This window comes from Triturus cristatus, chromosome 1_2, assembly GCF_964204655.1.
Source record: "Triturus cristatus chromosome 1_2, aTriCri1.1, whole genome shotgun sequence".
Taxonomy (NCBI): domain Eukaryota; kingdom Metazoa; phylum Chordata; class Amphibia; order Caudata; family Salamandridae; genus Triturus; species Triturus cristatus.
The window spans coordinates 266401624-266416839 of record NC_140580.1 but is presented as its reverse complement, the minus strand read 5'-3'; the positions used below and the strand labels follow the sequence as shown (position 1 = coordinate 266416839).

Genomic DNA, 15216 nt, shown 5'->3' with positions numbered 1-15216 from the left:
CTGTGCTCCAGAGGGTCAGTTCCCCCCCCCCCCCAATTCTGAAGATGCCAGGACCCGCCCTGCACCAATAGCCAGGGTACCGGACTCCTTCCAGCAACCAAGACTCGTTTAGTGCCCAGCCCAAACAACAACACCGACCTGCCAATGTGGGACTTCCACAACTGAGAGGCCATCACTGAGATTGCCCCGGCTATCCTGTTTTGTCCCCCCCCCCCCCCCCCCCCCTTGCAGGTCTGACCAGAAACCGCGAGTGCCTTCGACGCACGGGATCAGCAGACCAAAACCCTCTCCAAGAACACCAATCGTGCCCCTCTACTTCCAGGACCCTCACGAACCTAGCACCCCATTAGGAGCTCCCGGACAAGTGCCAAAGTACCCCTCTGAAGCCCGTTTCTAAGTGCCCCCCTACTTTGCCAACGGTGTACTGTGCAAGGCTACCAACTCGTCCAGCACCTCTGCACCACGACAGTCCAGGGCAGGTAAATCTGAATTGCTGCTGGATCTTGTGACATTAAACCCTCTACCTCCTTAAGTCCTAAAGGGAACTCTAGAAACCTGATTGCAAATACTTGTATGCAGTATATGTTTCTTTTTCCATGGGAAAGCATTTCTGATTAAAAGCCCACGCATTTGACATTTCTTTACTGTAAAAATTGATAACTCTAAAAGTATGTACCTAATTCTGAAAATCTTGGTGTCTAAAATATAAAAATCCTGGTTATTTTCTAAATTTGTCTCAAGTGTTTTATTGAGCGTGTGGCATATTTATTGACTTTGTGTGTACAACAAATGCTTAACCTTACCCTCTGATAAGCCTAAACTGCTCACCCACGCTACCCCAAAAGAGAGCATTAGGGATTATTAATTAAAGTCCTGAAACCCAATAAGGGTCGTCTGGACTTTCCACATTGTGTACCTCATTTTGGTACACTACATAAAAAGATAACTTGCTACATCCGGTACCCCGGGTACTGGCGCAGGGAGCCTCCGGGGTGGCTCAGCATCTCGAAGACTGGATGGATCGAAGGGGCTGACCTCCTGGACACTCTAGGACCGCCTCTGGGCTGCTGCATTGGTGGTCGGTGCCTACGGGCTGAGTGGGGTGCCTTCTCCACATCGGGGGAGGTGCTGGCTGATTGTTAGGGTGCTGGCGACCTTCTGGGGTTTTTGGAGGATGAGCGGCTGAAGGACGAGGCAGGTCTTTGCAACTGCTTAAACTGGAAAGCCCCAAAAACATTGGAAACTCACACATTTTTTGCTACCTCAGAGTTGTTGATCAGAGGATGACATGGAGCCATGTCAAACTGAATGTTTCTAAAATGGAAATACTTGCACATGTCGACTGAAAAAATTATGACCCACTCGCCGCCTAGCATGATGATCTGGTAACACCACCTTAATTATCTATGGAAGTAAGAAACCTCGGAATTACAAAGGACTCCAAGCTCTTAATGAATACCCAAGTGAACAAAATACCAAGATCACGTTTCATTACTATAAAAACTCTGCAACACATCTCCCACCTGGGATTTCCACACAAGGTCCAGGCTACTATCTCTCTGTATTGTCTAAACTGGATTACGCCAATAGCCTCTACCATGGATCACCTTTAACGACCATGAAAAAACTACAACGGATTCAGAACTCCGCTGCCTGACTACTCCTACATGTAAAGCCACATCCCACATCTCCCCTACCTTGAAAGCACTACACCGGTTAACGGTTGCCAGAAGACCCACATTCAAGCTGCTTCGTATCACCCTCAAAGCGATACATGGAACAGGGCCGCTCTTCATCAGAAATAAAATCACAGAATACATTCAACAAAGGAACCTCCACTCTAGATTCACACCTCTCTGCAAAATACTGCTATACAGCATAAAACCATAGGTGGCACATTCTTCTCTGTTCAAGAAGCCAAACTATGGAACACTTTACCCCCAAACATAAGATCCATGGATAACTATCTTATCTTCAGAAGACTACTCAAGAGTTGGCTCTTCCCCACATACCCATACTCAAACATATATGTTCAACATATCCCTGTGTATATAAGCATTTATTTGCATGCACCATTTCACACAGGCTGCAATTGCAGCTTGCAGACACAAAGGTGGCATAATACATGCTGCAACCCATGGGAGAACCCCTGGTGTACCAATGTCGTTGGTACCTCAGTACCATATACTAGGGACTTACAGTGGTACCCCAGTATGCCAATTGTGGGGTGAACAAATTACTTACTGTAGGACACTGGCTTAGTATATGGTGCACACTTATTTAAGTGATTCATCCTGTACTAATCCAGACAACTCCTACGTTGATTTTAGCATTCTTAGACAACCACAGAAAGCTCTGTAAGTAGTGGCTGTGGAAAGCAGCCTTCAGGCTTAGTCCAGAAGGAGTGTAAAGCAGCTTGTTTCACCAGAACTGATCACATAGTGTAGATTAAATGAAAAAGAACCAAACGATGCAGTTATAAAAATATGTATGTATTGTAAACACTCACTAACACATTGGGATATCTCGCACCAGGAGATATATTCACAATACACACAATATTTCAATACTAGAACGGATAAGTAGCACAAATACACAGTAGTCTCCAGGGGGAGAGCAAACCATACACTAATTAAGTGGAATGTGAACCATGACTGAAGTCAAGACTAGACCCAGAAGTCTTAGAAGAGCCGGTGACCAAACGACCCACCCAAGGTAAGTACCCAGGAACCTCACGGAGGCCGTGTGCAGAGTGGAAACGCAACGCGTGCAGAATGCAAGCCAATGGGGAAGTTGCAGTTTTCAAGAAGAAGGATCCTTCTCAGAGGAACCTGAAGAAACCCAGTGGAAAATGGAAGGTGGGAGAATTACCCAACCTGTGGATGCAGCGGGAACCAGAATAACTACACCAGGGAAGCCTGTGCATAGGTGTAAAGTGACTTCGGAATCTGCAGTAGACCACAATGGAGGACTTAAGTGAAGATGCCTCTGGCGAAGGTGGAAGAGTCTGGTGAAATCCAAGGGTGGATTCTTGAAGAGGAGTACCTGAAAGCAGAGGGGACAGAGTCTATGCTACTCGGTAGTGACCAGTAGGCACGGAATATCAATGACCACCGATGAACAAAGATGCAGGAGAATGGACTGTGACATTCTTGCTGCAGCTGTAAGGATTAGGTTATGCTGTGGAAGACCAGGAGCCGTACACGAGCTGCCCGATGTCCTAAGTCGAGAGCCAGGGGGGTCAGTGTCCAGCGGGAGCACCAATAAGCCATGGCAGCAGCAACAGACAAGGAACGCGAAGAAGGTGCAGTGTCGGGACCAGCAAGGTCCAAGGGACTCACCAAGTGCAGCAGAGCAAGAGCAGGCCCTGAGCAAGCAGGGAAGCCCACTGGAGCCAAAGAAGACCCACAAGAGGACATACAGGCCGAAGGCACACAAGTCACAACAGGACCTCGAGCAGCTCACCAAGAATTCAGGCCCACGGTGCAGAGGATGCAGTGAGGATGAAGATCTTGGTAGCAGGAGATGCCGGAGCTTCTTGGAGCCCAAAGATCTCTGGAGAAGAGAGTCAACAAGCCTCGGCAAGTCGACGCGGTGCACAGGGATACTGCTCCAGCGATTCCTACGAGGAATACTGGCTTCAAACTTGCTGAGAAGACAGTGCAGGTCTCGAGGGAATGGCAGAACCACCACCTGGGTTGCTGAGCATTTCAGCGTCCATAGGACGTCAGGAGCAGCAGACCAGTCAACTTAGTTGCGGTGCCTGCAGATGCAGCGGAGTGACTCCTTCACTCCAAGGGAGATTCCTTCAGGTGCCTTGGATGCCCACAGCCCTGGAGAAGAACCTGTATGGAGAACAGGCACAGACAACGCAGAAGACTGGCAGGACGACATCATGGAGTCTTCCAGATGCAGACTCGGTTCCCAAAGCGAAGTCCAACAAAGTCCATAGTGCCCAGACGGTTGAAGCACCCCCACCCCAGTCAAATACACTAAATTCTGTCTGAGAGGTGGTTACACCTCCCTGTGACAGGACACCTACTGTTCTACCTTCCCCTGCTTGAACCCGACTCAGCAGCAGGAGGGCAGAATTGTGTCCGTATCCGGCAGCAGCACTAGCTTGCTGTTAGACCCTGAAAGAAGTGGAGGCTGCTTTCTTGGAGCAGAGGGGCTACGCCCTTGCAATTTTCATAATTTTGTGGATGGTAACTGCTAATAAAAATTACCATCCAGGTTTTTTTTACATTAATGGGTCTACAAGTAGTAGGAAGTATTTTGGCAGCATTAAATACTTGTATTGTCCTCCTGTCACGGTACCCTCTCCGACCCTCCCGTAAGCAAGGGCAGGCAGCCATGCTCATTTATTAGACACAGGCGCCAGTGCGCATATTCTTGTCATTTCCCATAATTTCATTTAGGCCTAATGGCTTACCTTACACCAGCTCTGGCCTTCTATTTGAGGGCCTTGCGAAACCAACCGCATATGATGTTGCAGCAGCGTCGGTTTTTATGGCTGTACTGGGCCCATAGTGCATCAGCCCTGTACTTTCTAGGCTGCGCATCACTCATCGATCCATGAATCACCAACTCCACCCTTTCTCAAGACATCACAGGCTGGCCTGGTGTCAGCAAACATCACTGACCCTACCCCAGCTAGTGATGACTTGAGAGAAAGGGTGGGGTTATAGTGTGAGAATGACATGACCACAGGGAGCATCCAGATGCCCAGAGTGCTCCTGTATGCCTAGCATTGTGTTCCCCAAGTTAGAGAGCTGGACCCAGGGGCTTTAAAGATAAGAGCGGGCCAGGCAGCACCAAGAACAGGAGGCTGGCAAAGGGAGGGACTGGAGTCAGCCTGCAGCACAGGTACAAGAAGTTCCGTGGTGAAAGAAGGGATTTGGGGTGGGTGTGTGGATTATACTGTAAAATGAGGGCTGCATTTATGAAGCGTCTCCCGCTCAGCTTTATAACCATTTCTTAAAAAATGTGACGCCTTGCCATGTTTCTAAGGAAGCACTCAGTAAAATTTTGTTTTCCGCTTATCACAATTAACTTTTGCATTCTACCACATTATTAACCCCACTGGCCTCTGACAGAGCCAGTCCAATCAAACGTGTCTCTGGAGTCCTGGCTTCTCTATTGAAAAGGCTGAATTCTGCACATATATCTTTATCCCCTCTCTTTTAATTTGTCACACGGTTCCTTCGGAGCCGTTCACTTAAAAAGCTGAAAGGAAGTCGTTTTTTCGCCACAATATCCTTTCAGATAATTGTTTCACGCAGGATTTCGTTTGAAATGCTCGACGTCCTATTTACGGTGCTACCAGTGGCTAGCTGAACTTTAATGGGAAAGATTTGTCCGAACCTCAATCTGGCACATTTCACTTTTGTAAAAGTATGATTTGAGTGTCATTCCTTGGCTGGGGATTTTCTTCGATTTATTAAAAATAACGATTGATTTATTGTGTGTGCACCGTTTTTCATCTAAAGAGTCTAATTGGCAGTACTTAATTTGTTCTGTGGTTGCAGGTGGGCCACTGGCACTCGTTTTTTGGGACGGGGCTAATTATACAACACATTTTGACCCAGAGCTAAAGAGAGCAAGGGAGAAAAGGGATAAAGGACACGAAATATAGGAAGACCGTGTCATAGGGAGAAAGCAGGAATAGAAAAGGAACCAACAAGTGTGAGATATTGAGACTGGAGGGGTAGGATGGTGGATTAAAGCCTTGTTATTGGGCAAACTCAGAATATGCCAACACTTGAAGTGGGCTGCAAATAAAAACGTTGCTAACCTGCAGTTATGCTTTGTATAAATTAAGCACTGAACTCAGTCAATAAATGAACTGGCTACAGAGTTCTGTGAACATATAGGTGCGTTACAAAATTAAATGCAGGTAAAATAAATCAGATGGTTAACATTCCTGCTGCAGTAATCTGAGTGCAAGCTGCAGGTCAAAGGTTAACAAACTAACTTGATAAGCAGGGTAGTGGGCCATCACCAGAGATCCACTGAAACTTGAAGTTTGTAGCTTAGACTCCAAGCAGCATTGCTAAGATAATTAGTTCAACCTGCTGCACATTTGTACATGTGGTTTGCAACAATGAGTAAACTGGCATAGAAATGTATGTTGTTTTGGGCAAGGTGATAATTCTTTGGCTTCTCAAGGCAATATCTGTAATTAGTGCAATGAATAGGACCTGCATCTTCAGGACTAAATACAAGTATTTTTCCCTCTCACTTCACTTACACATTGGGCAGATCTGGCCTCTTTTGCAAGTCACTAATGCATTGAGCAGCCCTAGCCTTTCTGACCAGCTCCCCCTGTCCTCACATGGCACTTAATCTGCATGCACGCGGAGGTAGGAGAACACATTTTTACAAATGTTTTATTAGGGAGATACCAAGTCATTTTTCCTGGTAACTGCACCACTGGGAAGGTAAACTAGGAATTTTCTCAAAAATTGTATGTGTTCCTGTAAAAGCTACTGCTTTTAGATCATTTAATTAAATAAACCATGCTATAAAAGGCTCCATTTTGTGACATTATATATATATTTTTTCTCTCTGGGGAGAGACCACTAGCTCCACCCTGGGGAAAGATATGCTAAGTTACTGCACTCTCTCAAACAATTTCATGGTTTTGTCTTATGCAGCATCACTTTGAAATTTCATGAGCTGCCACTGCCTGAAAGGCTGCTACCGGGAATACAGGGGGGCTCCCTAGAGGAGCCCCCCAGTACATGGGATCCTACATCCAACAATGGAATTGTTGTTGGGGTAGGATTCCAACATGTTTGATACCAAACATGACCGGTTTCGGTGCAGCCAATATATAGTTAGACATCTCGTATTTGACTTGATGTCCACTTTATGTCTAAAATGTCTGACCCCACTTACAAAGCCGGGAGACTAGACTCCCAGGTTTGCTTATGCAGGGCACCTTCATACTTATAACCAAGCACCTGCCTTCAGGTTTGAAAGGCCTACCCTAGGGGAGACTTATAGGTTTTGAGTGCAGTGACCTCAGATATAAGGAAACGTATATCTGTGGTGAGTGGTGCTGACACTAGCTCACACAGGCTGCAATGGAAGGCCTGTGGTCACAGTTTGAGTGGTCTCTCATGGGTGGCATATTACATGCTGCAGCCCATGGGAGACCCCTGGTGTACCTATGCCGTTGGTACTTTAGTACCATTTACTAGGGACTTAGAAAGGTACACCAGTAGCCAATTAGGAAGGTCCCAAAGTACTTACCATAGTCCAATTTTGGGAGAGAGCACACTGACTGGGATCCTGATTAGAAGGATCCCAGTCAGACTAGTGAGAAAAACAGAATGACACCAGCATAAAGTGGGAGTAACCATGAAAGCAGATTCTACTTTCCTAAACTTACCAACAATTTTAGAGGAGAGAGCACAGTCATGGAGGTCCTGGTTAGCTGGACACCAGTCGCCTACAGTCAAAACACACTGACACCAGGCAAAAACTTGGGGTATCTATGCCTGAAAGATCCTACTTTCCTAGATTACCTTCCTTATACATATATACCTTCCATGAACTTATGTATCTTTATATTTATCTTTACTCCTAATTCAGCATCTCCAAAGCACTACTCCATAGCTCAACCTATACCTCTCTCTATAAATCCTCAACTTCCACTGCGACTCATCCTAAATCTCATTGTACTACTCTCTCCAATGCACTACCCTATACCTCTCTCAATATATATGCTACCTACACTCTTGACTCATCCCAAACCCCATTCTACTACTATGATCCCCACAATAACCCTTTCTAGAATCTTCCCTCCTTTACCCCTCCTTGCATCATCTTAAACCTATTTTACTATTCAAATCTCCCAAACAAGCCTTTCTAAATTCTTTCCTAATGTATCCCTCCTAGAATCATCTGATCTCATCTTTCTCCCTAATCCACTACTAGAGACTCTCCCCCCTACATTTTTCCTTTACTCATCTCAAAACTCCTCCTACCGCTATGATCTCCAAATAAACATTTTATAGACCATTCCCTCTTCTAGTCCTCCACAATTCTTTTCAACCCAACTAACTGACTAACATGTCCACCACTCAAATTAATTTCATATTTTCATATACTACTTCACCACTAATCCTTTTTTGGTTCTGGAGTAGTGTGCTGCTTGCCAAAAGAATTTTTAACGCTTTATCTGGTGTAGTATGCGCTATATAAATGCAATTACAAGTTTGGATAGAGACCACTATCTCATGCTATTTGGCCAGAGTCTCAAACAGACAATTCATGCAGTAAATGGTTGTCTGTCAGCAAATGAATCAAATGCCCCCACCACACACACTACAAATAAAGAAAGACCAGGACCCTATTTATGGGGAACGGGAATAACTCTACAGGGTAGGGTCAGTAAGCACCCTCAGCACATACAGTGCATATAAATATATATGGAAACCTTAACTAAACAATTCTCCGTCACCCCAACCAATTATCACATTCTGGTACAATAGGGCGATAGCCACCCTTACTATGAATGGTGCTACTCTGCGTGAACTGCATTTCAATGGGGCAGGGTTCTGCTGTCTTGATGGAAGCTTGATCACTTCCAGTGTGCAGTCCCCTAGGGAGATTCATCGTGCTTTTTAATTAAGATGGCTAAACAGTTACACGTTGTGTTTAAATATGTGTGTTCTATGTACCAAAGCTCGAATTAAAGTTAAACGTTTTAAAGATTTTACATCTAAAGTGGATATTACTACAACTTATGCCTACAGTATGCGGAGGTCATCAGACTGAGTGGATTCTCACAGTGAGACAATGAACTATGAATTCTTTATTAGAAAACAAATAATTGCTTCATTCAAGCGCCCTTTCGCAAATATCAAACAAACACTGTCACCAGTATAATAAGCTTACAAAGGAAAATCTCACCATTAACTTGTTCTTCACTGGATGAACTCTCTTCTGAGCTTTCTTTATTCTTTTCAGGAGTCTTAGTCTTGAGTGTTGCTGTCGTGTGTGTGCTTGCAGATCCCGTTTCAACAACGGAGATTTCCTCCTCTGAATGTGAGGAACTGTTACTGTGGTTGTCTTTTTTTGTTTTTTTTTTCTTAGAGCTCACAGCAGCTGTCCTTTTGGAAGAGGTAAACAGGAGCGACTTTTTCCCCCGCTTTGATTCTAAATCAGAACTGCTATCCGAGCAGCTGCTTTTAGCTTTTTTTGAAGAGTTTAATTTTACCCGCTCTGCAGGCACAGCCTTTTTAGGTTTTTGTTCTTCCTCACCAGAGCTGTCCGATGTGCTACTGCTGCCAGCAGGACCCTGTTTTGGTAGAATAGACTTTGTGGGTACTGTAGGAGACATGCCAGCAATAGATGCTGGGGGCTCGCCATGAGCCACTGCTTTATGCTTCACAGCTGGATTGCAAGTGTCATCCTTGTAAGCAATTGAGGCGTCCAAATCAGAGCTACTGTTTGTGGGAGCCGCTAAGATTTTTTTCTCCGACATAAAAAGTTGTTCCGGACATGGCAGGGGCTCCTTTTTTTTTTTTTTTCCTGACGTGCCTTTCTTTTTCACCTCCAATTCCCTCAAGCTGCTATTAGAGCCCAAGCTTTTTTTGACACTTTTTGTTGAGGCCAGGCACGACTTTGCTTTGGCTACCAGATACTTTGATGCAGATGCTTTGGTCATACTCTTTGCAGGTGTCTCATCTTCAGAGCTATTGGATTCTTGGGAAAAACAGAAAAACAGATATTTGGAAATGCTGGGCTTAATTAATTAAGATAAGCGTAGAGTTTGGTAGCTATTTCAATTAAAAATAAAGTAGTCAAGGGTTCTTACCTGTAATCCTAGTTCTCCTTTATGGGAACTAAGACAATATGGGAGGCATATTGGTTTCAAATATGTTTGTTAGACTGGCACTGACATTGCGCTTTTAAGATCTCACAGTTTTCCATCATGCTCTGTAGCTGCGAGCTAGTTCACTTCTTTCTTGCAGTGGAACCAAAAAATATAATTATAGAGAATATAATAATCACCTATGACCCTTTCACCAAAGAGGTGGGAGGGTTGCTTATGATTACAATTTCTATTTCCCTGTAGTACATCTAGGATTACAAGTTTAAAAACATGTGCTTCTCTCTTAAGGAATCTCCATTCATAATCAGGAGCATTGAACAGAATAGCAAGCCCATCCGCAGTAATCCTATTGAACGGTAAAAAGCAATCAGGTTTTTCAAGGAGGCCTGCCTTACTTGGGCATCTATCCTAAAACATGAATCCCAACAACAAAACCTGTAACTTTGTAAACAGACCCCAGGCAGATTTCAGCAATGGTCATACTTATTTAGTCTTCTCAAAATAGAATTTTAGAACTAAAACATCAAGCATGTTGATAGACACCTCTGCCAGAGAAGTAGGGGTGTGACAAAGTTGGCACGGTGATGAAATGGCTTGGTTTACATGAAAATATACAACTACTTTGGGTAGGAATTTTGGATGAGTCCTCATAAGTATGTGGTTACAAAAACTTGTGTATGGTTCATATGAACAAAGACGTCCTTAAATCTTGTGTGCTGATGCTATAGACACAAAGAAAGCGGCTTTCTAGGGAAGGTGTTGTAAGGAGGCCTAGTGAATTGGTTCAAATGGCGAAACCATGAGATGTGATATTTCAGTTTTCAACTCCCAGGAGAAGGTGGTCTAGATACTGGGAGAAAAATAAGTTTTAATGCGCTCTAGGAAGTCCTTAACCATTGGGATATTGAACAAAGTGTCTGAAGCACATTTGCTGTAGGCAGTAATAACTGACAAGCAAGCTGTAATGATATTGTAAACATGAATGAAGGAATATAATTATATGAATATTGGATTTGCAATGCAAATTAATTCCCAAAAATGTAGACATCCTGGCACTAAGGAAACCAAAGACTGCACTGTGGTGTGGACTATGAAGCTAAGAGGATTTTAACAGACACGTTTTCAATCCATTTCTAAAAGCAGACTCCGCTTGAGTTTTCCAAGTTCAGCTTAAAGGTTAATCCGATGAGAGGCAACAACAAAGACCATGCAGGATGTCCAGCCCATTCTCATTCTTCTAAATCTAGGTACATAGACAGGGCTGGCATACAAAGAGCGGTGTAGCTGAAGTGGCACATAAGGGAATTTAGATAGTGAAGATGGAATTGTTTCTAACCTGTAATCCTAGCTCTCTTTCAGGGAATCTCCATTTCTCACGGGTGGGAACTACGAACCAATTCTTTCAGTCACATTTTTACAGTATCTTCACCTTACTTTGGAAAGGCCAGGAGATACATGTGACAAAATGTATTATTTGCAGCATTAAGATAGGCTATACTGCCAAATTCCATTAATTTGCTTTAAAAGATGGAGGAAAAAGCATTCAGTCTTCATTAAGTCACTAAAAGAGAATCGTGGAGTTTAAAATGTACCACAAAGTGTTTTTACTTTCTTTTACAGTGAATGGTAGGAAGAATAGGACAATGTAGCTGGAGAGGCTGGAGTATTGAAAACAATGAGAAAGGAACACTGCACCTTTATGGGCACTCTAAACTACAGTGTCCCATCATCCTCGTAGGTACCAGTTTAGCCAGTTCTGTTTTTCTTGTTCTTGCAAACAGGATCCTAGAGCAGAGCTCTGCGTTTTTACGACTTTTTCACTCAAAATAGTTTTTTTGTTTTTTAAAAGTTATTCACTCTACGTCCTTTAGGGTGGACAGTATTCTTTGATATTATCCTGACAGGAAATATATCTTTTTATTGCATAAGGCCAGAATGTGGCAGAAAAATGGCAAAAATAGACCCACAGAGGATCTGTTTGCCTGACTCGAGACATGTCGCCACTGCACAACCCTCTCCAGACATACTTTGAGGGAGTCACTGCACAAGTGCTAATTTCCTTTTGGGACCACCAAAGGGAAAATGTTACCCTGTGAGCATCTGTCAGTGGCATGTAGTCCTGTAGATTCACATGCTGTGCAAACTCCTGCCATCCAGCGTTGCACCTGGATGTGTGCAAGTTGATTTTCTTTAAAGGAAGTTTCGAATCACGGGGTACTCATGCTGATAATGCGCATGGCCATTGGCTCCACTGTTAGATTGTTTTGCCACACAGCGGGTGAGGATGGAATGTTAAGCGCTGTATAGGGAGATATCCATGCAAAAGAAGAAAGATATTAAGGGACACTGCAATGGCTATCGACTTCCAGAGAGGAGGGTGGACACGTGAATCTACAGCATTATATGCTATGAACAGATTCTTACAGAGGAGGTAACAGTTTCTGTTCAAAGCATGTGTGGCTGTAGATACACATGTTGTACATAGACTGTACAGCAATCCTCCCAAAAAGCAGTGGGTAGCCTGTGGGTGTTGCAGCAGATTGAAAGAGTGAACAAAGCACTGCCTGACCAGCATTAGCTTTTTAGCAGGCTAGCACATCCACATATTGTTTTGTGAAAGAAAATTGTGTGGACCAAGCAGCTTCTTTGCTTATCTCATATATTAGGATGTTCCCCAGAAAGACCATGGAGGCTCATTTCTTCAAAGTTGAGTGAGCTCTAGGAGAAATGGGCAGAGTTCTTAGCTTTAGCATGCATCGAAGTATCCATCTGGTAATGCTAGACTTGGACAGAGCCTTACCTTTACAAGGTTTGGAGAAAGCAACAAGAAATGGTGTCTTCCTAAATGGTGTGATTCTGTCAACATAGTATATGAGGGCTCATTTTGTATTCAAAGTATGGAGAGCTCGTTCCACAACTGATTCAGGTTTTGGAAAAAAGACAGGAAGTTCAATTGACTTTTTTTAAAAATATTTCTTTATTAACATTTTAAAGAACAATAAGTATGATGACTTGGAATATATTTGATAGGTTGAATAATACGGTTGAAAGACATCATTTGTCCACTGAAAGAAGTATGTTCCATACGGTGTGCAAAATTCACATTCTACTTCACCATAAGTGTAAAGTGCAAGCATTCACAACAGTTTTTACAAGTAGCCCAAAAACAGAGTGTCTTGGAGCAAGCCAATAAACTGTTGGGTGTGTGGAGGAAGTATAGTTGACTAATATAAGCCGTGGGACAGTGCGACCGACGGGGCACAGAGAGGGGAGGGGGCAATCGTGCAGTACAAGTAATCTGCCCCATCTGCACCTCTTTTGAGTGAGGGGGGATGGGAAGGTAGGAGGGGGGATGGAACACGCACTCTGGCACGCAGTGTGTTGTGCGCAGCATGCGCATTTAGAGGGAGACTCGTTTTTGCTGGGTCCCCACCACCTCCAGGTACCTCTGCTAGTCTGAGGGGGTGAGACGATGGTGGGCAGCCCGCTCCCATTACGTGTGTTGCCGTTTGTTCAGCTATAATGCCAGCACACCGGTCAGAAAACCATAGTTTAATGGGCGTGGGGGTGCATAGACTTTCAGCACATTGCTATTCTGCACTTTGCCAAGGTAAAAGCCGAATGAAGGAATTTGTTGGTAGCGATAGCCTTACGCGTGTCTGAGCATGATGTTATCCCCAAGAGGCATATGTAGTGTAGCGGCCATCGCTTCAGAGAGCACCTCTGACACTGTGGCCCAGTAAGGAATCAGCTGGAGGTACGACCATACCATATGGATGAAGTCGGCCGCATTGGATTGGCAGCGCGGGCATGAGTACAAGGTTCCCCTATACATGCACACCAGTCTACTTGGCCTGAGGTATGTGTGGTGAAGACAATTGAACTGGGTATATTTAAGTCTAGCATTTGTGGATCCGTGCGGAAGGCAGCAAGGGAAGTACCCTCATCCGCCAGTTCCATGTGTGAGCATGACTTGGAGGGGTCTAAACATGTCTAGTACGTCAGGCATTCTTTTACATACCTTGTGCGATTGGTGAGTTAGTTAAGCATCAAGAAGAAAAGACCCCGTCAGGATACCATAGTCGTCGACCAAGCTCTTAAAGTAAAAAGGATTTTGTCCAAGAGGTCCCGCCATGTCATGTGGCCAGAGTTGATCCCGGCTGTATCCTCCGGTCTGAAGTCTGAAGCCCAAATCTATGCAATCCAGCACTGACCATAGCGATAGGTCAGGGGAGTGTGGGGGGGGCTTCCCTTTGACCGTATGTGTGTGTGTGTTCCATCATGCGGGGCTGTTCTCATGAGTATATTCCCGGCCCCTTTAGGGATCAGTCTCTCTGACCCCAGCAGCCACTCCAGCATCGTAGGGGAGTGCATCCTGCCTGACCAGTGGCCTAGCTCGGACATATTTTGTCCGGCCAGCCAGCAAGTAGGCCATTGAAACTGGGTAGCCACATAATAACATTCACAGTTCAGGGGTCCTAAGCCACCCTGCGCAAGTAGAGCACATACATTGTTAAGGGGCAGTCCGTTCCTGCCGTTACCCCACCCCAGTGCAATCAGGAGGTCTCTAGAATCAGATTTTATGGGCCACCAAGGCGAAATAATAGTCTGGGGAACACCAGCATTTTTGAGATGGCGATGTGGCCCATAGCAGAGAGTGGAAATGCTGTCCAGAATGGTAGAGATGGGCTAGTGCTGTTCTTACCCAGGTTGCCATTCGAAAAGTCCTGTACAGAATGATGAATACATAGCAAGGTGACCATAAGATCCTGCCGTTGATCCGGGGAGAAAAACATCATTGGGAACAGCTGGAATTTTATCATGAATCCTGAAAAGCCTCCGAACTGATCCAACAGTGCCATAAGGTACGGAGGACCGCACTCTCTTCTCGCAGGTATACCAAAGCATCATCTGCAAACATGGAAATGATATGCTAGTTATTGTCTGCCTGTATCCCCCAGTCGGTGGCGTGCCTCTGAAGCACACAGACCAGTGGCCCCATTGCTAGCACAAAGATAATCGGTGAGAGTAGACATCCCTGTTGAGCGCAGCAACCTATATTAAAGGACACGGAGATTGTGGCGCCGGTTTCAACACGGGCAGAGGTGAATTGTATAGGAGAGAGATTCCTTTAGGACATTTTGTGACGATTTCAAATCTACCAAGCACCACTATCAGAAAATTACACCCCAAGCTATCGAAAGCTTTCTTTATGTCGAGGGAAGCGACTCAGGGGTGCACTTATGTCTCCATAGCTCAGTCCATCAACAATGAGCTGATGCAAGTTTAAGAAGGTGTTCCTTCAAGGGATGAACCTGTCCTGTATTTGCAAGCACCTTTCCAAGAACCTTATAGTCTGCATTCAACAG

General features: G+C 44.6%; 1 protein-coding gene across 6 annotated transcripts in view; it reads right to left on the bottom strand.

The window, feature by feature from the left end:
* Positions 1-15216, bottom strand: part of LOC146867141 (uncharacterized) — a 799234-nt gene that overhangs the window by 215293 nt on the left and 568725 nt on the right. For all 6 annotated transcript variants that reach the window (XM_085603589.1, XM_085603590.1, XM_085603591.1 and 3 more), the window contains one exon: positions 8923-9717. In XM_085603589.1, coding sequence (XP_085459715.1) covers positions 8923-9717 — 795 coding nt within the window. The remainder of the gene's footprint in view (positions 1-8922; positions 9718-15216) is intronic.